Source organism: Drosophila subobscura, chromosome O (assembly GCF_008121235.1).
Source record: "Drosophila subobscura isolate 14011-0131.10 chromosome O, UCBerk_Dsub_1.0, whole genome shotgun sequence".
NCBI lineage: Eukaryota > Metazoa > Arthropoda > Insecta > Diptera > Drosophilidae > Drosophila > Drosophila subobscura.
Genome location: NC_048533.1, coordinates 15,384,047 through 15,409,172, shown reverse-complemented (window position 1 = coordinate 15,409,172; position 25,126 = coordinate 15,384,047). Strand labels below are relative to the sequence as shown.

At 46.9% G+C, this 25,126-nt stretch overlaps 1 protein-coding gene across 9 annotated transcripts in view; it reads left to right on the top strand.

Annotated features, from left to right (window-relative positions):
* Positions 1-592: 592 nt before the first annotated feature.
* Positions 593-25,126, top strand: part of LOC117899611 (sodium/calcium exchanger 3) — a 35,260-nt gene continuing 10,726 nt past the window's right edge. For 3 of the 9 annotated variants that reach the window (XM_034809745.1, XM_034809752.1, XM_034809749.1), the window contains exons 1-2: positions 606-1,301; positions 12,946-15,177. In XM_034809745.1, coding sequence (XP_034665636.1) covers positions 13,325-15,177 — 1,853 coding nt within the window. In that variant the 5' untranslated portion in view covers positions 606-1,301; positions 12,946-13,324. Of the gene's footprint in view, positions 1,302-7,812; positions 7,915-8,045; positions 8,254-10,353; positions 10,480-10,536; positions 10,559-12,945; positions 15,178-25,126 lie in introns of those variants that run through there. The other 6 variants (XM_034809754.1, XM_034809753.1, XM_034809746.1 and 3 more) reach the window with 5 other exon arrangements.

Below are 25,126 nucleotides of genomic sequence, written 5' to 3'. Positions count from 1 at the left end.
TTTTTTGTAGGCGTTGGGGCCCGTGGGACCGGGTCGGGTCGGGGCCGGGGCCGAGCCAGGCCGGGCCGTGTTTCGGTTGGCGGCCTCAGTCTTTCATTATCCGGCGTACGAGCGGGTCACGTTTTCGCATTGGTTCCCTTACCACACACACGCAGCGGCGGCGAACAGCACCAGCGACCAGCAGTTTCGAGGAGAGCGAGCGGCGGCAAAGCGGTTTTTGCTGCGCTTCTCCTATTTTAAGTGCCGAGCGTTTTACTATTTTTACTACAGAGCCACACACAGATACTCACACACACACCAGTGCATGCGTGGATATTCGGACATTCGGCACCGACACTCATTCGTGTGAGTGCAGCGTGTGTCCGTCTCTGTGTGTGGATGCGCGTTGTGTGGGTTTTTCACTTAGAAACAACAACAACAACAACAACAAAAGCGACAATTACATGGCAGTGTTAAATATTATTGAAATGATCTTCCATAAATAAATATTGAGCAATACTTGAGGAAATAAATTGTTCAGAATTGCACACGGCAACATCAGCACCAGCACCAGCAGCAGCATCGACACCAGCAACAACAACAGTTGCAGCATCGCATCTCGTGGAGCGTCAGAATCAGAGCCGAAACTAGGCTAAATATCTTTGCATACTTTTGGGCCAGCGTTTCAGCACACACAAGCACACAGAAAGAGCGACTGACAGACAGACAGGTCCTGCGCCTGCGGTCGCCGACATTTGAACCTATTCCAAGCCCCAGCGCTGACCGCTGACCGCGCCGAGCACCGGGCACCGGGCAGGCCGTGCATCTCCGCATCCGCAACCGTGTCCGTGGCGTCCTCGTTTGCAGCTTTCTTTAGCTTTTGGCAGCAGTTGAAAATGTGCAATAAGAGTGAGAGAAAATAAAGAAAAGCGAACAAACACAAACACACAGCGAAAAGGACAAGCGCAAAAAGAGTTCAGTTCGGTTTCGGTGCAGTGGCTCAGAGTGGTGCAACGGTTCAACAGCCTCCGGGTGCCGTGCTCCGTGCTCCGTGTTCCGGGTACCGGGTTGTTCGGGGCAAGCACAACTGCAAATTCGTGAGTGCAGTGCAGCCCGTCGTCGCTTCGTCCCGGCTTCGTGTGCGCATCCTGTTTGTCTTTCAGCGCCCTGTGTGTGTCCGTGTGTGCATGTGTATCCTGCAACAGTAGCGGCAGCATCAGCAGCAGCAGCATCTCTGCAGCGGCGAAAATTGTGTCAGCAGCAGTAGCAGCAGCAGCAACTTCTGCAGTTCGCCAGTCTGGCGCCTCCATCTCCAATTGCCGGTAAGATTCTCTTTGGGGTTGGGTGGGGGTTCGGGAACCCAACTTATGCTTGGGTGAGGATATTACGAATGGGAACCACCCTCAGCCCCTACTGTTTGAGCTTACCTTGACAACGACTGAAGGAGGGTTGGCGTAGGGTGTCCGTGACAATTGTCAGTTTGTTAGTTTGTTTTTTTTGCTATCGATTAAGCTCTGAACCGTTGTGGCCGCCTCGTGGCCGCTTGTCTAGGTCTCGCCTTTGTCTTTCCGCCTTCGCGAATTAGCGGCAACTTCTGGGCCATGCCACAGCCACAGCCACAGCATATGGCTTTGTCGCCTGTCTCTCTTGTCTTCTGCGTCGCCTAATTGAGTCTTTTGTGCGGCTCAGAAAGAAAGCAGCAAAGACAGCAGCAGCAGCAGGAACGAAACAAAAAAAGTAAAGGAAAACAGTCCACTCGGAGGCGGGTAAACAAATGGAAGGCGAAGCACTCACGACTCCGTGCGGCTGCCTGTCTGTCCTGTCTGTCCTGCCACTTGACTCGCCTCGTCGCAGGCTTTCCGGCACGTTTCCTTCCATTTGCTGCCTGCCTGGGCTGGCTGGGCTGGTGGCATTTTCCTTTGTCAATATCAGTCAAATTGTTCGTTTTGTCGCCTCACTTTTCTGACATTTGCTTACCATTTCGTTTTCAAAGTTCCCTTTGAGTACACATCTACATATCTACCCATTCATTCACTCATTCATTCATGGCAGTCCCTTCGGGGTTGACAAATTTATTAGAAAGAAAGGTCATCCCCGAATTGTTTGACATTTCGTTTCAATTGCTGGCCAATTGAATGTTCAACTTATGTTTGGGGCTGCTTCGAATCTTATCACCCTAAATGATGGCAATTAACTAGCTAATCAATCAAGTACTTGAGCATCAGCATGACTCGAAACACTCGAACGAAACCCCCAAATAAGATGATAAGCAATTCGAAGCAATTTTGCCAAAAGTTTTAGGTGTGCAAACGAACTCCTAGAGGTAATTCCATCGAGTATACTCCATCGAGTATGCAAATTAAGCATTGATCGGTTGGCACTACCACTACCCGTGCCTCTACAGAAGTCCCAGCGCCGGCAGCGCCCACGTCTGTGTAGGAACCGCATTTTATGCAAATTCATTTCATTTGTTGAATCATTCTACGTTCGTTTTGAGTGCAATTAAAAGCAACAAGCCGCAGAGCAGCTTCTGCCCCTCCCACCCACAGAGATTCCTCCGTTGAAAACTCAACGCTTTAAAGGCTTAGAGCGAGTACGACGAGTGGCAGCCACTCAAAGGCTTATGGCATTGCACATGCATATGAAGCGGCAGCAAAACAGTGGCACGCCCACGGCCACGCCCGCAACGTCGCTCCATTGCTACAGCAAAATATAACCAACTTTTTTGGTGGCACATAAAAAGCGTAACTTTTTGTAGACACACAAAAAAGCAACCGCAAGCACACATACGGACACACAACTACGGCCACAGAGAGCGGCAAATAACAAGATTTGGTCATGTTTGATTCATGCAGCTGGCAGGCAATTCATGAGCTTCGCCTCCCACGCAAGGGAGGTAGCCAAAAAGCGGGCCAAAGTTACAGTTGCACTGGCCACAGCCAGCCGGCAACGTCAGACTTTCGCACAATGGAAACACAAGTTTGGGCAGGCGAAGAAAGGATTCTTTCGAGTGTAAACTTTATGCAGAATTCAGCTGCAACAGCAGAGTTAATCATACGACTGACAGTGAGAAAGAGCCATAGAAAAAGTGTAGGGAAGGGCAGGGAAAGAGTGTGAAAGGGAGTTATATTTTTCGCATTGCTCTGCTAAATTGAACGTGTGCTTCAGCGTGCTTCAAATTGCGCATACGCCCCCTGTAAAACGCTTGGGTTTCGTCCCTAGCAAATGTGCAGGCAATTTGATTAAAGCCAGCGGACCATAAAGTATATTATATAGAGAGAGAAATGGTGAAATGTAAGGATTACTCTAAGCCAGAGCCAAGTCGAGCATTAAAATGCAGGCAGGCAGGCAGGCAGGAAGCTTCTTCCTTGGACTCGATTACGTATCCGCCCCAGCTTGAGTCCGCCCATAAAAAAGAAAAGGGAATGGCAATTAAATTGTGACTGCTGTGATGATGAAAGCAGCGTCATATAAAAATTAAAAGAGATAAAACTTCCATAAAGATGACAGGAAAAATCAGAAAGAAGGCGAAAAACAAAACAATAAATAACGTGGGGAAAATGGCAGCAAGGAACAAACACAGCAAAAAAAAGGACAACGAGACAGCGACAACGCAAAATGGCGACGGCAATGGTGATGGTGATGACAACGACAACCGGGGCCCATAAGTTAGCTTTTGTCGAGCTGTGCCGTGCGAAACAAAAGACGCGCGAAAAGGAACAAGATATTGGGATATCTAAATTACCGTTGACACGCACCTCACACACACTCACACACGCACACACGAACAAGCAAACAAACACACACACACGTGCGCGTAGAAAATGTCGAAATTCAAACTGGCATTGTATTCACACGGAAAGCAAAATGAAAACCTTTCATTTCAACTCCCCAGAGCAGCAGCTGCAAAAAGAGAAAAGAGACATTGACAGAGCGAACAAAGGCCAAGGAAATTATAATTTTCCGCTTAACAGTCACACACACACTTCTGTGGAATGGAATGTGTAATTGAAACGCTCTCAACTACCTCTCACTGCGAGTGACTTAATCAATCTCACATTACCTTTAACTGCCTTTCATCAGTCGCATTTCAATTAAATAGACGCGTGCCTGAAATATTCATCAAGCAAACAGCCAAAAGGCATAATCGGTTAATGTTAGCTAAATAATTCAAAACTCTAAGTGATTCCGAGAAATCTAAATCACTATACGAGTAGGAGGACGAGTACGAGTACGAGTATGTGCGCTGGCTGCTTCTTTCTTCGGCCTCCGTCTGTGTCTTAGTCTTGGTCCAACTTAATTTCCATTTCAATTTTCGCTTGTACATTTTTGCGCATTTCATTGATGGCTTCCTCCTACTCGTCCTTGTGGCGGGGTGCCAGCCCACGCTGTGGATAAACGAGGCGGCCAAACTATATACTACGACAGTACCACGAGAGGGGGCGCCATTTTGGCTCTGTTTGCCGGCTCTAATGGATTTCCAAGGCGGAGGAGCATAACAATTTGTTTTGTGGGGGGCTGAAACTGTTGCTTAGCTCGGGGTCGGAGGAAGAGCTACCCACACACACACAGAATATTGCTGGTGATGACGATGATGTTGTCGATGGGATAATGCGATTTTTCTTGGCTCCGATTCTCAGCCAGATTGTAACATCGTTAGCCGTTTTCATGCCAAGGCAAGCAAATAAATTACATGTACATGACAAAGTCCCAACCACCATACCATAACAATGCCACAAATGCTTGTACACTGCTTATCGGGCTGTCTGCAACTGCAACAACTCGCTTAAGAAAGTCGGTGGAGGGGAGGGGCAAGATATTTGCTTTACTGATTGGAGGAGACTAATCAAGCTGTGGGTCAGCAGTTTCATTCCTTTTCATGCAACGATTGATTGATCGATTGATGAACTGACTGACGGCAAACGCTTTTTCATGCCAGCAGTGCAAACATTTGGTTTGGGCTATCATCCATCAGGCAGCATCGAGTAGCGGACGAGCTGCTGCCACTGACACACGGCAACTGTGTGGCAAATTGTCGACTCGATTCCCGCTCGTAACTCTTTGCCACATTAACAGCCAACACAATTCCCATTTCATTGAAAGTTTCATCGGACTAGAACTAGGGGTTGGGAGTAGGAATGTGATGGGTTGTCGGAGTTGCCACACAAACAGTTGGTGCTCCCCCGCATGCCGGCAACTTTAACAGCAATCTAACCAACTTTGGCATGGCTCTCATTCTCTACTCCTGTTGGAGTTGGCTCCGGATGTGGATGCGGATGCGGATGGCGTACGAAAATCAATAGTACTGTGCGTACTGTGCCTGGCGAAAACGCCTCATACATATGTACATAAATGTATGTACGAGTACATACATATTTATGTGGCCAGCAGCTGCTGTTCGTGCCCGTTCTTTGGCTCGTTCCCTTGTTGCTGCCGCATGCCAATAAATCATGGCGAACAAGTGATAATATCTTAGTTCCTGATAACTCGACTATTTGACACTGTTAAAGCGTAGAGCTCTGCCCTTTACGGAAAGTTCTCACTAAACTTTATAGCCCCAGAGCCAATGTTAATTATAATTTATTATTTGCTGTTATTTTTCTCCACTTTTTTGTGAGTGGGAGAGATATGACTAAGAGCTCGTGCTATCCGCATTTGGTGTACATTCGCCTTGACACTGGCATTAACTTCAGCCCCAGATGACTGCATGCTTTTTGTTTTGTTGTTTATGAGCCAGCCAGTCGTCCAGCAGTGGAAGCCCTACAAGAAAATACTATTAGTCAAGACGAGACGTGACTAATGTGGCAAGCAGTGTCCTCAAGTTATTTTCGAGCAGGGAGAATCTCGTCTCTGGTCAAGCTGTTGCATTCCCGTCACTCGAGCAGCATAGCGCACATTGTTGTTGGGGCATGCTGACAAGTATGAAGTTCAAGCGTTTTGCAAAATCAAATCAATGTCAGTCCCAGTCCCCCAGCCCAGAGCTCCAGCTGATGGCAATGCGTGATTCCTGTCCTCTGTCCGATTGCACTGCTTGATTGCCATTAGACATGCGACAGTGATGTGGATCTTCCGTCCAAAGCCCAGGGCAGTTATGGTATCGCATAATTGACAGATGGACAAACACCAACACAACCACAAGATGCGGCACGTAATGTGTAGTCGACTTTCGGGCGAGCCTCTGTTTGAGCTTTGGTTGAGTTTTGCGCCTATTCAAGTGTCACATTTTTTGAGGGCACCCACTTAGCCCGTCCATTCACTCATCCTCCCCCACTGGCCGACAACTATTTAAATCTTAACCCTAAGCTGCCTGCATGGACATTCTGGTAAATGTGTGAAATACTGTTATAAATAAATAATAAAAAAAACAACCCAACACACACACAGAACGGGCATACTGTTAAATAATAAACAGTTTACGCTCTGACGGCAGACAAAAGGCGTGAAAATGTGTGAAGGCACAGGGGGAGTGGCGTAGACGTTCAACTGTCAACACACGAAATGATACACATCTAAGCCCGCACCACACACACACACTCAAAGCACTAACGGGGCAGCGAGATAGGCACACAGATACACACAGCGACATGCTCCAAGTTTTCTGACAAGAAGGCATTTCGAATCGACGACTCACATAACAACCGTCATCAAACTTGTTGTTATAACGTCACAGAAACCGAACCGAACCGAATCAGAAACAGCAACAAGAGAAAAAACAACAGTGACGATATCAAAATGTCGCCAATAAATGAGAGGGAAAAATACGCTGACATCGCCAACTGTTTCCACTTCGTCCTGCATTAAACATGTCATTTGGCTCGGCTCGGCTCGGCCTGGCTGTTGTTTCTGCTGGGGTTTTTTCGTGGGGAACATCAGAACACCGAAAAATGTCAGACATTTGCTTGTTAGCATAACGAATCTAATACCCATGCTTATGCCAGTGAGGGATGACATTTCTCTTAGATCTAAACCCAAAGCGAAACCCGAGGTACTTCAACCAATGCTGTAGATACCTCCTGGCAGGGTATATGAACGAAGACCAAACCCAATTGTGCTGCTTCGAACTGGTTTAAACTGAAGTGATAGGAGATAAGCTTTGATGGGGTGTTGCTGAAATGTTTGTGGCTGGATTTACTTTCCCTTTCATGCGGGCAACGTTCACGTTGAAGGATTCTAGATTCCGAATCTGATATGCTTGTCGACTCCTCTGCAACGCAGACGCACACAGAGAAAAGCTGTGGCAACCTGTGTAACTGTAACGGCTTTACGGTTGGCTGCGGTTCATGCTAAATATTTAATTCCGTTGGTTTTACAGTCAGGGGCCGACTATGACACGTAACCACTGTGACTGGTAGATAACCACTTAACCATCGGCTTATTGGGTCTTTGTCAATTGTCAACTCAACTCCATAATTAAGGTTAGGTTAGCAACATGTCCGTGATTGTCAATGACGTGATGGGGGCAAAATGCTGGTTTATAATTATTATGCCAGTGACAGTGCCGGTACCGTTGCCGTTGCCGTTACCGGCGTTGATTAAATGCCGATCATATAACAGACCAGAGAGTATATCAAGATGAAGAGCTATCATCATTGGGCTATCATGGCCGGCCGTACAGACGTAATTGCTGCGACTTATCGCCAGTTATTCTAAGCAACTATTGTATTTCTCCCTATCGAGTGTGTGTCGCCCTATCTGAGGCCGTTGCGTGCGTCATATACTAACCAGAGTTGAATGTGAAATGCGAGATATCAAGGGGTCTGCCAAAGTGGCGATATGATTACGTTTACAGTAATACAATTCAGTCTAAACGGTGACCCACATGGCACGCGAGTGCTCTGATTTATACTTCACGTTTAACAAAAACGAAACAGAGCTGTCGAATTCCCCAAAAGACACCGCACACACAAACACACACATAAAGGATCGAAGCTTCAGGTGAGAGGCCCGTGTGGAGACCGCAGATAGCGAATGCAAAGTCTTTCCTTTTATTTATGGAAAAACCATATCTCCAACTGTATCTGTACCTCTAACTGTATCTGTAACTGTATCTGTATCTGTATCTGTAGAGCTGTCAGAAGCAGTAGGCACTTGGCTGGCCGGTAGCTCAGTTGCTTGCCAGGAAGCAAGCGAAGGCGACCGACCGACCGGCGTGCACACAGCAAAAGCAATGCATTATTAAGTCCGGAGCAGAGCGTTCATCAAAGTCAAGTCTTGTGAAGTCGATACCCAATATTGAATATTTGCGAGATTCCAAAGTCAATCCCAGCTCTCTGAGTGAGTATGCCTAGGGACAAATACCGCGTGCACACAGCACATCCACTGCACAGCCACAGCACACATTAGGGACATGTGGAGGAGATGAATGTCTAGCACTATGTATATGTAAAATATATAATGCGAGGGTCGACACCACAACGTAACGCGCGGCAGCCAAAATCACATGTTAGCGGGGGGGAAGGGCCGAGAGTGGGCAATAGAGGTGTGGGAATAGAAATGAAATGCGGACCCAAAAGCCGCTTACCACAGATAGATGAGATAGAAAATATGCGAATAAATTATGTGTGGTGGCATACCATATACCATATATCCACACTAGTCAGTCGAATAGCTACATGGTACATATAATCTTCACATGTCTGGCGCGCGGCCTGCGACTGGGGACTTCTCAGAGAGACAGAGAGAGAAGACAGAGCAGAGGAGAGTCTTTTGTTAGTAGCTGTAAATGATGAAGATGCGTTGAAAAAGATTCCTCTAAAAGACAGGCCACACAGATGAACAAATCAGAATCGGAATTAGCAAAAATCTGTGCATGGCTACCAGAAATATTGCCTGCATTTTGTTATACTTAGAATCGGACCGACCCGCGGACAATAATAAACAAACAAAATGCAACCAACAAAAGGAGGAGAAGCAGAGGAGAAGCAGACGATAGATAGATAGATGGATGGATGAATGGAGAGAGCAAAATGCAGAATGAATGGTTAATAATACAAATGTATGTATGCATGTGTCGCTTCGCCCCGTTCGGGTTGGTAAATCCAATCAAACAATCGATACTCTTTATGCATATGTGTGGCTGGTCAGTGAGCCTGCACTCGAATATTCATATTTATTTTTTAATGAAACTTTTGAGAAATAATTTCAAGGGGGCTAAAGTCATGTGAAAGCCAAAGCCCAGCGATATAAATAGAATTCTACAACATTTAAAAACACATTTACAATTTGCTTATGTGAATGCACGAGGATGTAGTAAAAAACAAAAACACATTAAAATGTGCCTTTAGTGCTCCATTCAGATTTCAACACTCCATCGATTGTGCAATCATTAGTGTCTACAATTTGTTGCCATATTCCATATGTTAGCTGGCGGTCCCAGTTCCGATTCAACGAAAAATCAGAGAACAAAAGTAGCGCACACCGAATAATTATGAACTGGGGGACAGACGAGACAGCAGACAAAACAGAGATGATGCCGCCAGGCAGACGGCCATCAGGGAGAGACACAGAGAGAGAAACAGGGAGAGAGAGCATGGGAGACAGAGAGCAGATACAGACAGGTGGCCAGGTGGCAATGTGGGGATGGGATTCTGGTGGCAGATTAGTCGTGCGTTGGATGCCAAGCGAATGCGAAATATAAAAAAAAAACAACAAATGGAATCTGAAATCGGTGCTAGCTCGGTCAGGGCAGACGAATAGCAGAACTTTTGGGGCGAGTTAAATATAAACATCATACAATATGTACGGGGAATTACTTAACAGCCAATTTGGCATTGTACAGAACCACCTACATGCATACATTCATACATATGTACGTACATATGTACATTAATTCTTACTAGCTGTTCCGTGCAAATGTGCTGTGTGTCTATGTAATTTAATTTACTAGACGATTTCATATGCCGAATGTGCCGTGCCCGTGCCCGAGTGAGTGCCAGTGCCTTGCCGTGCCTTTGCCTTGTGCTTGAACTTGCCAAAAAAATATCGAAAAAATTGGATCGACCCAAAAGCACTGAGAAAGCCACAACGTAACGGTACAAACGTAACGTAAACAAAGCGCCGTTCGCTTGCACGATGTTCTGCTTCTGCTTCTGCTTGTGTCTCTGCCTCTGCGTTTGGCTTTGCTTGCTGGTTCCGTTAGTTCGTTCGATTGCTGTTTGCCCGCCGCTCATCTATTTCCTATTTCTACATATTCGTATTTATTCCCCTTCGCATTCCCCATTTCCCATTCCCATTCCCATTCCTAGTTCCCATTTTCATACACACTCATATTCTCGGCGGTCGAAGTCTCAGTCCTTGGCGAAACGCGGCGCGTTCGATCGAGAATTCTTTTACTTTTTGTTTTGTGCTAATTTTAAAAAGTCTTTGTTAAAATTATAATATGTATTGAGCAAGCATAAATATGCGGTATAGTGTCATTGGCGTGCTTCAAATTCTACAAACCCTTCAATTCTTATTCGCAGTCAGTCAAGCCCAGCATTTGTGTTAAATCAAACCGAAACGGTACGGCACACCCACAAGAAAATCAAATCATAGCGGGGATTACGGTATACCTGAAACGATAAGCGGGCAGCGGAGAAATGTAAGCAGCAACAGCAGCAATCTGGTAGCAACAGCAGCAGCCCGTGGTCACAGGCTTTTAATTAATTCGCAATCTCTCAACCTGACGACGACGTGCAACAATTTTCCAATAATGGCCAAATGCAATTTGCCGATGGAAGTAAAATTCGTAGTCTCCGGCAGGGGGGGATAGCAACAGGAAAAATAGGAACGGAACGTTTGCCTCAGCATATGTTCTCTCTGCTCTGCTCCCAGGGGCGTCTATTCGTCTGCACGCCCTTGCTCATCTTCATAGCTTTACTCTCTTCCCACCTACCTCGTTCTCCCTCGCTGCGCTTATCCACCAACTCGCTCGCTCTCTCTCTCTACCTCTCTTTCCATCTGTCCCGCTCTTTATCTATCTACATATATCTCTGCTCTGCTCTGCTCTGCTGCTGTCTGCTGTCAGCTCTTGTTGTAATTGCTAAATTAATGCAAACGTTGATGATTATCGCAGCCAGCCCCTTCGCCATAAACTGCAGGGCATATTGATTTATCGGATTTCGAAGCCGGAACAAAAGTGAAGTGTGTGTGCGTGGGTGTTTGGTCAAGCAGAAATATACAACAGTATTTGCTGTATAGAAGCTAAATAAAAGTGACATCAAATAATAAAATTTATAAAGTTAGAAAAGTTTAGGACTTGCTGAAATTGCCAGTTGTAGGCAACGTAGAATTATAGTTCCGTGTTTTAGAGAGCGGAAAGCCCATCCAAAAATAGACCAGTGTATTCTGAATGTTTATTATCTTTGCCCCTTTATAGTGTTTAATAAACTGTAGGCTATATTTATTAATCAGTTAAACGCATTGTAAGAACTCAATCAGTTATGTTTCAGTGTACTTTGGGCTCTTATCTTAGCCGTCTACGTCATTAACTGTAGGGCATACATAAAATAACTTGCATTTTAAAGACATATTGATTTATGGAATTTCGATACGTAAGAACCAACAACTGATGCGAGGTGTTTGATCAAGTTTGACAGCTTCAAGGAAAAACTCGGCAATAAATATGCCAAATAAATGTCTGTTTATGCACAAAGTTAAATTCAGCGAACTGTTAACGGAGCTCCCACACGCGTTCCCCCTCTGTTCCCTCTGCCGAACAGCATACAAACGTATCGCGTACAGTTTTCTGCTTGGCTTTGTGTTATTTAAAGTTATCAAAGTCTTGCGAACACCCCCCACCTACCCTACCCGTGATTTGCCATACGCCAACTACTCTGGCGCCTCGACGCTGCCAGCTGTCAACTGTCTGTATGTGCATCAAAACTGCATACTCGTACATATGTATGTGCTCGTACATACATATCTATGTATGCCAGTGTGCCGCTCTTTTAGTCTCTCGCTCTCTCAGTCTTTATCCTCCTTTCTATCCCCCCTCTTGGCAATCTTTATGCATTTATAATGGTCTGTCTTGTCAGTCACTTGTTCTTGCTTGTTGTTCTTCTTGGGTTCTGTCCACCGTTAAGGTTTGGCTACGTTCAATTTATGATACCCTTGCCAAAGGTATTATGAATTTGATCAGATGCTTGCACAGCAAATATATTCTGTCACAGAAATTTCTCTTTCGCTGCAACTATATTTTTGAGATGGAATCTTTGTAATAAAAGCTTTCCACAAATTGTTTATTATTATTTTTGATTTTGGTAGCTCTCAGAGTAGTGCTCGAGCCGAGGCTACTCTTTTTAGTTATTTTCTGGCTGCTCTTTGTTTTGCTATCTACTGCCAATGTACCGTTAAATGTAGTTTGTTTTGCTGTTGGTTCCGTTCCCGTTGCTTATGTGCTCACAATTATCCGTTATTGACATTGGAGCGCTGCGTTTTGTATCGATTCCGTTGATGGATAATTTATTTGGCTTGCATTTGGTTTGTTGCATTTTTTGGTTTACAATTCAGTTTGCAACTAACTTTGCAGCTTTTCATTTTTCCGGGAAAAGCGAACTTTGTTTGCCTCTAGATTTTCCGCAGTTTTATTTGGGTTTTTTCCGTGTTTGTTATTTTCAGTGCAAGTTTTGCCATTTTTATTGCTGCATTTTTGTTTATGTTTTATGCTGACTATTTACGCATTTAATTTCTTTATTGTGTAAATACACAAAACAGCTGAAAAACAAAAGTTCTGCTTGGTTCTGGCAAAGCTTCTGAGCTCAGGGCAGCATTCCCCAACCCCCACCCACAATCTGCCACCAACTGGGCGGGGGTCTAGCGACTATTTGTGGGCCGCAACCTTCGCAGTGGCATTGCCGTCTACAAGCCTCGCGACATTCGTGATGCAATGCACCCGAAATAGTTTGGGCCCCAAGAATAGGAATTATAATAAACGCAAGTCAACTAATGTCGACCCTGTCTTTTTTCTCTCTCTCTCTCTGATTGCAGGTGCAGCGGCGGCCCAACTGCGTCAAAGTGTTAAAAGTGCCATTGCGAGAATGCCACCTCGCGGCCCTACGTCATAGTCAACCACCAGCACCAGCACCCAGCATCAGATCTGCCTGCAGCATTCAGCATTAAGAGAAATCATCACTAGCCAAAGCACGAGCACTCAGCACAAACCAACAACCCAGAGAAGAGTTCAACTTCAACACAGCCAAATCGAACGCAACAAAGCTTCCAGTATCCAGAAACCAGAGGAGTTCCAATTCCCACTTCCCCCCACACACTTCCAGAGCGAAGCACAGGAGCAAGCCAGCCCCAGAGCAGAGCCAGCCAGCACTATCCAATTAGTTGTTAATTGAAACTATCAGATCACTGCTCCGCCATGCAGCTGTTCCTTAAGTCCATAGCCACCTGCGCATTATTCGTGTTCTTCATCTATTCCACGGCCCAGTCTCTGGCAAAGGTGCAGGATGTAGATGATGGCACGAGGGTGTCGTACAGGTCGTCATTGTTGAACAGGACCGATATCAGCCAAAACCAGAGTCCCTTCCACAGTCGACGGCTGCGGCAGGCCCCAGACGATGGTGGACTGGAAGGGACTGAGATTTCATTTAAAGAAGAGAATGTTAAGGATCTAGCAACGAAAACCGACTCGGAGGAGATTCGAGTCTGCGGCGAGGGCCTGGTACTGCCACTGTGGATGCCGCAGAAGAATATCTCAATGGGAGATCGTCTGATACGCGGCTTTGTGTACTTCCTGCTGCTGATATATCTGTTCGTTGGGGTGTCCATCATCGCGGATCGGTTCATGGCGTCCATCGAAGCGATCACGTCCATAGAGCGGACCGTGGTGGTGCGTGGACCCAACAACGAGAAACAAACAATGCACGTCCGCATCTGGAACGAGACGGTGGCCAATCTCACGCTGATGGCACTGGGATCGAGTGCCCCGGAGATTCTGCTCTCCGTCATCGAGATCTATGCCAAGGACTTTGAGAGCGGCGATCTTGGGCCGGGCACCATTGTCGGCTCGGCTGCCTACAATCTGTTCATGATCATTGCCGTGTGCATGGTATGGATACCGGCGGGAGAGGTGCGTCGGATCCGGCATCTGCGCGTCTTCTTCGTCACCGCCCTCTTCTCGATCTTCGCCTACGTCTGGCTATGGATGATCCTCTCCGTCATCTCCCCGGGCATCATCGAGGTGTGGGAGGCAATTGTCACCCTGCTCTTCTTCCCAATCACTGTGATTTGGGCCTACATTGCCGAGCGCCGCATGCTCGTCTACAAGTACATGGACAAGAACTTCCGCGTGAACAAGCGCGGCACTGTGGTGGCCGGCGAGCACGACCAGGTGGAGATGGATGCGGAGAAGGGACACCATCCGATGGTCGGCTTCCAGTCGCACCGCAACTCCGATGCCGAGGCCTTCGACGAGGCGCGACGCGAGTACATCAACGTGCTGTCGGAGCTGAGGCAGAAGTACCCCGAGGCGGACCTGGACCAGTTGGAGATGATGGCCCAGGAGCAGGTCATCTCGCGCGGCAACAAGTCGCGCGCCTTCTACCGTGTCCAGGCCACCCGCAAGATGGTCGGCAGCGGCAACTTGATGCGCAAAATCCAGGAGCGCGCCCACAGCGATCTCACCGAGGTGAAGGCCCAGCTGCAGCAGAGCGACGAGGAGGATCCCGATGAGCAGCCAACCCGCGTCTACTTCGAGCCGGGCCACTACACCGTTATGGAGAACTGTGGCGAGTTCGAGGTGCGCATTGTGCGCCGCGGCGACATCCACAACTACTCGACCGTCGAGTACGAGACGCAGGACGGCACAGCCGTCGCCGGCACCGATTTCATTGGCAAGAAGGGAGTGCTCAGCTTCCCCCCGGGCGTCGACGAGCAGCGCTTCAAGATCGAGGTCATCGATGATGACATCTTCGAGGAGGACGAATGCTTCTACATCCGTCTGTTCAATCCATCGGAAAATGTGCTGCTGTCGGTGCCCCAGATAGCCACCGTAATGATTCTGGACGATGATCATGCCGGCATCTTTGCCTTCTCGGATTCCTCCTTTGAGATCAGCGAATCGGTGGGACTCTACGAGATACCGGTGATGCGCTACTCCGGAGCTCGTGGCACTGTCATTGTGCCCTATTGGACCGAAGATGAGACCGCAGTCGGTGGAAAAGACTTTGAGGCCGCACGCGGCGAACTGATCTTCGAGAACAATGAAACAGAGTGAGTATTAGAAAGAAAATAAACCCACATACGATTATATTCCGGAAATGACCCACTATTCTTGGCGATTATCTGCGTGTTGGCTGTGTGCCGATTCGGCCCCGTGTCACATCACGCAATGCGAATTCCCCATGGACTCCTTTCGGCAAACTCGCAATTTCCGCCATGGGAATTGACAAGCCGCTTTCGGTGCGTGCCAGAGAGTGCGCCTCGAATCGATTAAAGTTGAAATAATTTGGGTCTTTTAATTGCCACACCACCTGCCAGATGGCATTGGCAATGGCGATGGCCAAAATGTGCTTGCTGCAAAATGGCAGACAGTCAGGGGATGGGCTTATGGCCTCTCCCCATTGTCAGAGCTTCTGCACTGCCTGCCTGGCACCACCTGTTCTCGACTCATGAATCTATTATGTGTATCCTGCTGTGTGCTGTGTGCCTGTGCCCCCATTGTCCTGGCTGCGTGCTGTGCGACAACGCTAACAATTCCCTGCCAGGCATTAACATTAACACCACCAACCCAGCAAGAAACAGCAGCAGCAGCAAAAACAGAACTGAACACAGTTGTAATTAATTTTGCAAAATTTATTCATTTTGATGAAACATTTCGCAGACGACAGCCACACTTAGTTAACTTGTTTTGCATATGTTTTGCGGTCCTCGCAGCCATGTCCATGTCCATTTGCAAACTGACTGGCAGCACGCAACATGACCACAAATATAAGTCAGTTTTTGGGCAGGAGCAGCAGCCAGCAAGGAGGCGCTCGAGCATGATTTATAGTCCTGTCAAATGAGCAGCATATGCCAGACATTAGGCATGCCAAAATGCGGTAGTTTTGCACTGCAACACAGAGGAGTTCAAGCGAGTTTCAACATAATTTAAAGGGCAACAAAGCTCACACATGTTTCCCTCAGTGTGGCTTTTATTTAAAGGTCACTTGTCGCAACAGTTTGAATATTCTTGCTCTATTTTTGGACCTGGATGGATCCCTTAAGGCATTGTCCTTTACTTCCTCCTCTTCCAGTAGCTTTAATTTGAGTGAGTCCCTAATTGGGAGCTATGTTGGACTTTCGTGCTTGGATAATTACATTACAGAGAGTTGGCATTTAATGTGGGGGCTTTCCGCCCCGTGAAAACTTCATCTGGCAGCAGCTCCCTCAGCTCTCCTTCTCTCTGGAATGTCTGCCACATTCAGCTGCGGCTTGGCGTAAAATTGTTTCAAACACGTCGCGCTCAGGCGTAACATAAATTGTTGAGGTTTTTTCCTTTATTAAGTAATAACCAAAACGGGGCAGACAATTAGAGGAGAGCGCACACCGCCCACCTGTCAACGTCAACGGGGGAAAACTTAAAGGAATTAAGTGGCAACGATGCCGTGCGGCATTCTCCATGCCAGACCGGAGGGACCTCGTAGTGGATTGGATGTAGTTGTGGACGTGGTCGTGGCTGTGACTGTGGTGCCACATCCTGCTGAAATGCTCCCAAAGTGGTCGTTAAGCTTTTAGCCGGGCGAGTCAGGGCTTAAACCGTTTTGCCATTTGCAATGACAGTTGGAATACTTTTTAATGTTTGTTTGCGGCTGTCCTCCATGGATGCACTTGCTCTCTGTCTCTCTGTCTCTCTCTCTCTGTCTGTATCGCAATTATTCGCAAAAGTTTTAAAACGTTTCATTGTAGCCAGCCACTGGCCAAATAAATTTACTTTTCTTTTCCTTTGCTTTTCCTTTCCTTTTCGCCACTGCTCGCGCGCTGTCTGTCCATCTCTGGCTGTGGCAATCCTTGTGGATCCTTGGGTAGCATTTACAGCCACTCAAGTTGAATGCCTTGCGGTGGCTTTGGTAATAATGTTTGTTTTTAATGTTTGCCAGTTTCGCCGCCTTTGGCCTCGTCAGTGGCTCACGCGCTGGCAGGCTGCCACCCCCACAGTTCCCGTTCGATGAGCATCTCTGGGGCACATTTGGCTTGTCAGCCGATGCACTCGGTACAGCGGCAGTGCCTCCAGAGCATTTACTGAATGTTGGCCCATAAACTAGGGCAGGGCGCACAATTAAACACATTTTGATGTATTTTTAAATGGCCATTAAATGGCGAAAGACAGCAGGGGCACAGCGGGGGCACGGGACGTGCACTGGAATTTCCATGCGAAGAAGCGTGAAAAAATGAAGAAATTAAATTTGCTGGCAAAATCCACTTTGAAGTTGATTTGGTTGGGGATGTGGATTTGTTGTTGAGTGTGTGCTGGTCTGTGGCTGCAATAAATTTCCTTTTCGCCCACAATAACTTTCTCTGGTCTGGTCTGGTTTGCTTCTCTTTCAGTTTCAGTTTTAATGAAAATCAAAATCTGCCACAGCCACTACCTAGCCCACACACACGGCCACACACAGCCACTGGGACACCCACAAGCAGTGGCACTGCTACACCCACAACCAGTGGTAATTCCCAGCTTTCAGCCAGCGGAAATGCGCAACAGCAGCAGCAGCCATGTAGCTGGCCATCATAAAAAAGAGCAGAATTGGCAACACAAGAGGCAGCAGCAGAGGCGGCAATGCCATAAAGTTCTCTGGCAAAACAGTAAAAAAAAAATCGCACAGAACACGCAGAGGGTGGAGCAGGGCAGGGACGGTCTACAAAGTGCCAACACTGTTGCATAAATTTGTATAATCTGGTGGCGGGGGGCACGAGGGACATTTAGATTGAGTTATAGGGCCTTAAATAACCCCCCAGGCGACTTGCCACTTGCAGCGTTGCAGGCGGAACTCGACGTGTAAAATAAAAGCTAAAATTCATAGCCTACTTTGCTGCGCCACATTAACGATAGAGTCCTTAAGGCAGCAAAGGGTCCGTCGAGGAGTTTAAACAGCAGACATTTCCATTAGGATCCCGCCCGGACAGGTGTCCGTGGCATTTGTTAATTAGCCACAGCTTAGGCGGCCCCAAAAAACATTCGCAAAAGGCAGCATTTAAGATTCTCTTTTGGGGCAGCTTCAAGAGCTAGGCCCAAAGGCACCACCTGTGTATAGACACAATCCCTGAACCCACTTCCAGGCATATAAAAGTCAAACATAAAATATGTACAGAGGAGCAGAGGAGCCGAGGAGCAGCCCTCCCCCCTTGTCCTTATTCCAAGTTGAAGCTAAGATAAGAGCAAATATTTTATTAAGCACACATAATCTAAAATTGAAATTTATGCTATTTCCAGCAGGCTGGCAGGCAGGCGGGCACAGGCACAGCACGAAGACAAAAATCCAAGCAACTTACAAGCTATCATCCACTCATGTGCGGTTTTTGCTTTCACTTTTCATGTAACATTTCCTGTGGCCGGCGGGGAAATGCCCAGGAATGGCTCAGCCACGGCTCAGGCTGCTACGACTGCCTAACCTGACTGACTGACAAGCAAGCGAAGGAAGTCTGTCCCCAACTGGCTGAGCTTGTGGCAGTGGCAGTCATGGCCTGCGCCAAGCTGCCTAACTGCCAGAAGTTTCCCATCCATGTGAGCGTGAACACGAGCAAACAGCCACAATGCCTTTGCCTTCGTCTTCGCTTTAGCCCTTAAGCACTTTTGATGGCACTCTGGCAATCCTTGCCTGGCTGTCATGAGTCGCCAATTCGTGGTGGAATTACAAACGGCAAGACAACAGGTGGCATGGCACTAAAGATAATCCCAGACAATAGTTTCAACTGAATAAGTTCCATTGCAGCACAGACCCAAGAGAGGGTATCTACCATTCGATCGGTTCAATCAGTGCCAGTGGAGGAGTCTCTTATTTGCGATTCAATTTGCTTTGGGGCCTGCCTCGTGCCTGGGCCTCCGCCAGGGTCCTTGCTCTTCGCTCGGCATATAAATTACCGACGAACGGCAACAGGCAACAAATTGTCTGTCCGTCCATCCTAGCCAATGTCAATTGGTTGTTGTTGTTGCTGCTGTTGTTGCTGCTGCTTCTTGGGGCTTGGGTTCGAATTTCTCGTGTTTATCTTGATGTCGTTAGTCTGAATCGTTGTCGGTCCCAGCAGTCTTCCCCTCCGCACCGCCCGATCCTTGGCTGCGGTCGCTCATCGGGAGACTTGTTTTACGAGGATTTTGGTTACTTTTGTTTCTGCTTGTTATTATTATGACATCCTCAACAACAGGGGGAAGCTTCATCAACATCGAGATGAGCAGCAGCCGCCGCAGCAGCCGTGGGCTTGGGGCATCTGTTGCTCGACCTTCCCAAAAGGGGTTTAGGGTTACGTTGCTCCCAAAAGTACGACCAGCACCAAGACTCATGCCACCCCTTCACCTTGGCAACAGGCAAAACTTTTGCCCAAAGTATAATTTAAGACTCTTTAAAACTTGTTGAACTGCAAAGCAGCAGCAATAAAATTGCGATTTTCACTCACAAATGGCGGGGAAAATTAAATAAAAGCTACGCGAAGAGTTCAACTCCTACCCGCCACCCTGCCTGCTCTCTGCTCGCTGCCACAGAAAGTTTTCTAATACCAAGAAAATGCTGCAGCAGCATTAAACCTTAAATTTGGATAGCAATTTCGGTGGCTTAAGCCAGGTTTTTGGCCCTGCCATCAATTAGAGCAAATGTTTATTTTTGCAAAAAGCTTTACATAATTGAAGACAGATGAAAGTATTTATTTATAAATAATTCATTTTCAAGAGATACTCCTCAATTTATATTTGCTGGCATTCTGAAAGTATTTCGCAGCTACCAAAAAATGTTTTTTGGCTTTGTTTTTGGTTCTTCCCTTAACTAAATAAATTGCTTTAATCAAATTCAAATGCGACTCACATACGATGGAGCTCTTCTGATTGCCCATCACCTGGTGTTCTGGTTTTGTGTAGCACTTCTCGTATAGCTTTATATTTGATTGGAAATATGGTATTGCACATTACCATTATTGATTGTGTGTCTGCTTTTTCTGACAGCTGCCTCTCTGCCCCATCTGCATTCTCACAATCGTCGCCTTCAAGTCGAACATTTCACTTGGATTTGGGTGAAGCTTCCTGCTGCTGAAATGTCAACTGAAAGCGGTGCAGCATCATGCTGTGTGTGTGTGTGTGTGTGTATCCTGCAACGCTTTGTAGTATCGTCAGTCTGTGGCTGATTTGTGCTGCCAGTTAACAACTCGATAAAGCAGCAGCAGCTGCTGCCACTGACAGACAGAGAAAGCAACGAATCAGAATGAGAACAAGCGACAAGCAAATGATGAAACAGCGAACACACACAAAGCGCACAGTCAATGTCAAAGGTCACACTCCCACACACATATGCCACGCCATGACATGCCAGAACTGATTGTGAGTTATGTTAGCCAAGCACTTTGATCTCTCTTCTCTCTATGCCAGTTCCATTTTCAAGGCTGCCTCTGCCTTTGCTGGCTTCCCTTTGGCTTCTTCATTAAAACGTCAACTAAATGTGACTTATGTGGCAGGTCAAAGGAAAGTCAGCGAAATCCAGGCAAAACCCAAAGTGAAGGTAGCCCAAAAACCAACCTGGGCCTGTGCCACCTGTCTGTGAACTTGTGGGCATCATTAACATAACAAAAATACTTGGCACGCTTGCGAGTCTCATCACTGTCTCAACGCGGAGCCAATTAGACAGGTCTGTGATATCCTTGCTTGATATGAATACAAAATTGAAGCACACTCCTGAGTACTTGGACGAACGAAGTGCATGGCCAGAAGAGCTGCTCGACGAACTAAAATTCCATTTAGTATTTTCACTTGGAATTTTCAATTTCAATTGCGGGATTTGTTGGCTATTTCTGTGATTTATATTGGTTCTTGGCTTTGACTGTGTGTGGGGGGGATTACGCTTCCACTCGATTTGCATTCAAGCGAATGGCTGAGGGGTCCTTCCAGCTCCAGCTCCAGCCAGGATTCGAACAAAAGACGTACCTCATGGCCCTATCAGGAATCTTTAATGAATTGCTCCTTCCCTTTGTTTCAAGACCAGCCCAGACGAGTGGAAGAACTTTTTGTAAAGTCGCCGCTGCCTTGGCAAAACACAAAGGAAATGGGAGAAGGCCCATGGGGCAGTGGGGGTTGGCAGGAGCGAGAAGTTTTTCCTTATGAATGCTCAGCTCATTTAAGCAATTACTTCAACTTTTGCAATTACAGACTCAATAAGTAGGTAATTATGAACCCGAACTGTGAGCTGCTGCGGCTGCTTCTTCTGTGCGTTTTTCCCTACGCTTTTTCATCATTTCCGCAAAAGATTTTCACTCAATTCCCCATTCCCAATCCCATTCCCATTCCCATGCGCCGTGTGTTGTGTGGTGTTTACTGCCTTTTAATGAATGAATTATTACTCAGACGACATGGCATCTCCGGCCATCTGCACCTCCCTGAGCCCCTACCCTCTCTCGGCTTTGTGTACACCCGACAAACACAACACGTTGTCTAAACAAAAACATCAAAAAAAAACACACACACGAGTGAGTTTATATTTTACGTTTATCCGAGGGATGTGCGAGAGCCTGTTCAGCGCTTTTATGGCCAGAACTGTTCCAGTGCCATGCCGCATGCCCGAGTGCGAGGCTGGCTAGCAACATGAAGATGGGGGACTGTAGCTCTAGCTGTTGCTGGAAGCCAATTAAACGGTAATTTAGAATTCCAGCAAAAACATCTCACGTTTATTTGCTGTGGAAACTTTTGTCATGGTCAGCCATGGGTTAGCATTCTGACAGATTCCCCAAAAACACACACACAAAACCAAAACTGTGAAGAAGCGAAAAAAATAACAAACGCAGCCCCAATTTTTGTTGGTTTTTATTTGGTTATATTTTCTCAGCGTTCTGTATCAACACACAGAGATTTGAGTTGATTAACAACAACGCCGGAACCGGGGGCGGTTGATTTTTTCCTAGAATTTTCACCACACAACCGCCATTAGCGATTTTATGATAAGAGTAAGGGAGCTCAAATTGGTAATATAGGGCTATGGGATACCCTTAGTTGTACAGACTAATAAGAGTATTTATTGCACTTTGGATGTTGACTTTGGCTGTGGTTGCTGCATCTTTATTCGCTCTTCCACACTTTGGTCTTGTATAAATAAATACTTTATAAATGTTTGCACTTCCTAGAACTGTTGTGTAAGGCATTCTGCGCTCAGTTTAAGTGGAAAACGACAAGAGGAGCAACTAAATTAAATTGTTATTCAACACGGAGCATGCACAAAAGGACACGGCCACGTGCGCCGGTCCCCAGTGCGGGGCTTCACTCAAAGGTTTCGCTGGCCTCGCCGCCCGCAGCTCCACTCCGCGCCATTTTGCACCCTTGTCTTCCGTCGGGTTATTATTTACCCGATTCGATTGCGGCTAGTGTGGAGTCACGACACGGGAAGTTGTGTTGTTCTGCACTGGGCTGGGTGTTTGTGTTTTTTGTTAATTTCGCGCCTCAACAAGTGTAATTTTGTTGTCTCTGTGTCTCGGGGTAATTTTTGTCTTTGCCAGCAGTGTCACGCTCATTTGTCGAACATGCACTCAATTTGCAGGCTATCTGAATGTTTGAATCGCCAAAGCGATTTACAACATTCTATTTTGGGGCCAGATAAGGTGAAATTATTTGATTTTTGAGCAGATAGAAAGTTACGATAATGCCTGGACTCCTACTTGGTGGATCCCCTCGCCATTACCGTTTAGGAGCCAGCCAGGGGATCGATGGAATGTTTGCACAAGCCATTCAGGATTGACATTTTGATGGACTGCTCCAATTAGGGTTCAATTTAACTGCCACTCCACAGCACACAGCACATAGCCAATGGGCAATGGCCAACGGTCGTCCTGCAGCTCATTAGGAACCCTTCGCAGCCGTGGCCCAACCGGTTTCGCTTCGGGCGTCCTCGGCTATGGCTCAGGCTACGTGTACTTGCCATAAATTTTAAATGAATCTCGCATTCGTTCGGTCAATATTGGACGGGCGCGCCTGATAGACTGATATAACAGCAGAGCAGCAGAAGAAAACCCATCGAAAAGCGATGATTGACTTTCCAAAAGTAAACACAATTTCATTTTCATTTTCAATTTATTAAATTTACGCTCTTGAACTTTGCACTTTCCCATGGCGGCTGCTCCCCCACTCGACACGGACAACAGCCGGTGGCAGCAACCATTCGATGGGCGAGCAGCACGTGGCAGTCCAGGCTGCCACTCGAAGCCATCAAGTATGCATGCCGGTGATGCAGCATTATTGAAATATTGATCCATCGACAGCAAGTGCGGACTGAACTGATTGTCATTACCATAATATCTGACTTCCGTCACCACCTGTTGCTCTGCAACGAAAGGGGCGAACTTATATTTACATAGGGTTCACCTCACGGACTCACGGTTGGGTCAGATTTAATTGAATGCCCCAAAAAGGTCCATCAATTTGGCCACTCAAATTTCGTGTCGAACTTCCACCCACACAACTGCAATTTTTCGTGGAAATTCCATTAAAAGCAGAGCCCAATGTCAGTGCAAAAAATAATAATAATTATGGAGCAACTAATTTGAATTGATCAGCCAGCTTGGGCATGGATTGTGCAAGGACTTTAAGTCCATTTCCATGTTCCCAGCTGCCTCGAACACTTTTGCCTTGAATTTGAAATTTAAAATTCAAAACGAAAACCTTTAAAGCCACACTTTGTCCCAATAATATGATATGCAGCCGCAACGTCATTTAAAAATCCCAAGCGACAGCTCACCGCATAGTGGGAGTGGCAGGATAAGCGGTTAGCCAGGAGTAGCAGCAACAGGGGGTAGGAAGAGCAGGGGGTATAGGAGGTGGCTTGCCAACAAAAGGTGAAACTTTTCCCTGAGTTGGCAATTGGGGTTTAATGGTTGGAGCCAGCAGTAAGCTACCCCACCATGCCTCATGGCTTTACCCAAGCCCCCACCATAGACCCGAGCTCCTCCCCTCCTTCCCATTCAGATACCCAGCTCGGGGTACTCTTGTGCACTGCTCATTGCTATGCAAATTGCTGTATTTTCTTTAATTTTATTTTCAAGCAAAAGTTTCGTAGTCCACCCCAAAGCATTCTCCCAGCCGCTGTCGCTGTCGTTGTCTGTGGGTGGACGGGAGGTGCTGGGAAGGCCTCGCCCTTGTGTTGACTAAGTAATGCTATTATGTGTGCTTGACCATATGGACATGGCAGGGGGTGGGGAGGGAGGAGGCCATCAGGCAGTGGACACTGGACAGTGACTAAAGGAGTTTGCATGCGAATCAGCAGCAGGAGCAGGAGCAGGTAATTGAGGCGCTTAGCAGCAGCACGGAAATCTAACTGAAAGCAAATACTCAGACTCGGACTCGGACTGGGACTGGGATGCTTGTGTGGATTATTACCCTGATATGTGGCATCAATCAGCACTGGCCTGCTGTTTGCTTGCGTGTGGGATCTGTGGCAGATGCTTTCTGTGACTGTGGCTGTGACTGTGGATAAGCCCTTTAATCGCCAACTTACAGGAACACTCAAAGCCAATTGGCTGGCTCTTTGGCATTGCAGATTAACACCCCACTATCTGTAGCTGAATCTTAATCAATATTCAGTATTTTGATTAATGATTCATGAAATTGCTTCGACTGCTACATGGTTTTCTTTCCGCTGCAAGTTTTTCCACTGTCCGGTGTAAGTGTCTGCGGTTTTCCAGACCACACACTGGCGGCCACCTTCTCAACCCTTGGTGGGTCTCTCCATTGGCTTTGACATTGCCGCATTTGCTTGCCACAATGTTGGCTGACGTTCGTCTGTCTGCCTCGTGGTCTCTGGTCTCTGGTCGTGGTCTCTGGTCTCTGGCTTCTCACTTGATAGTTTTGCAAAATCAATAGACGCGTTCACACATCTGTGTAAGCCATTCAGGCATGTGCCATGTACATATACGAGTGTCTGTGTGTGTGCTGGTGAACAACGGACGACAGCAATGTGGCCGTTGCCATTGAAATCAAACGGCGGAAGTGCTTCAGGCATAGGCAATACAG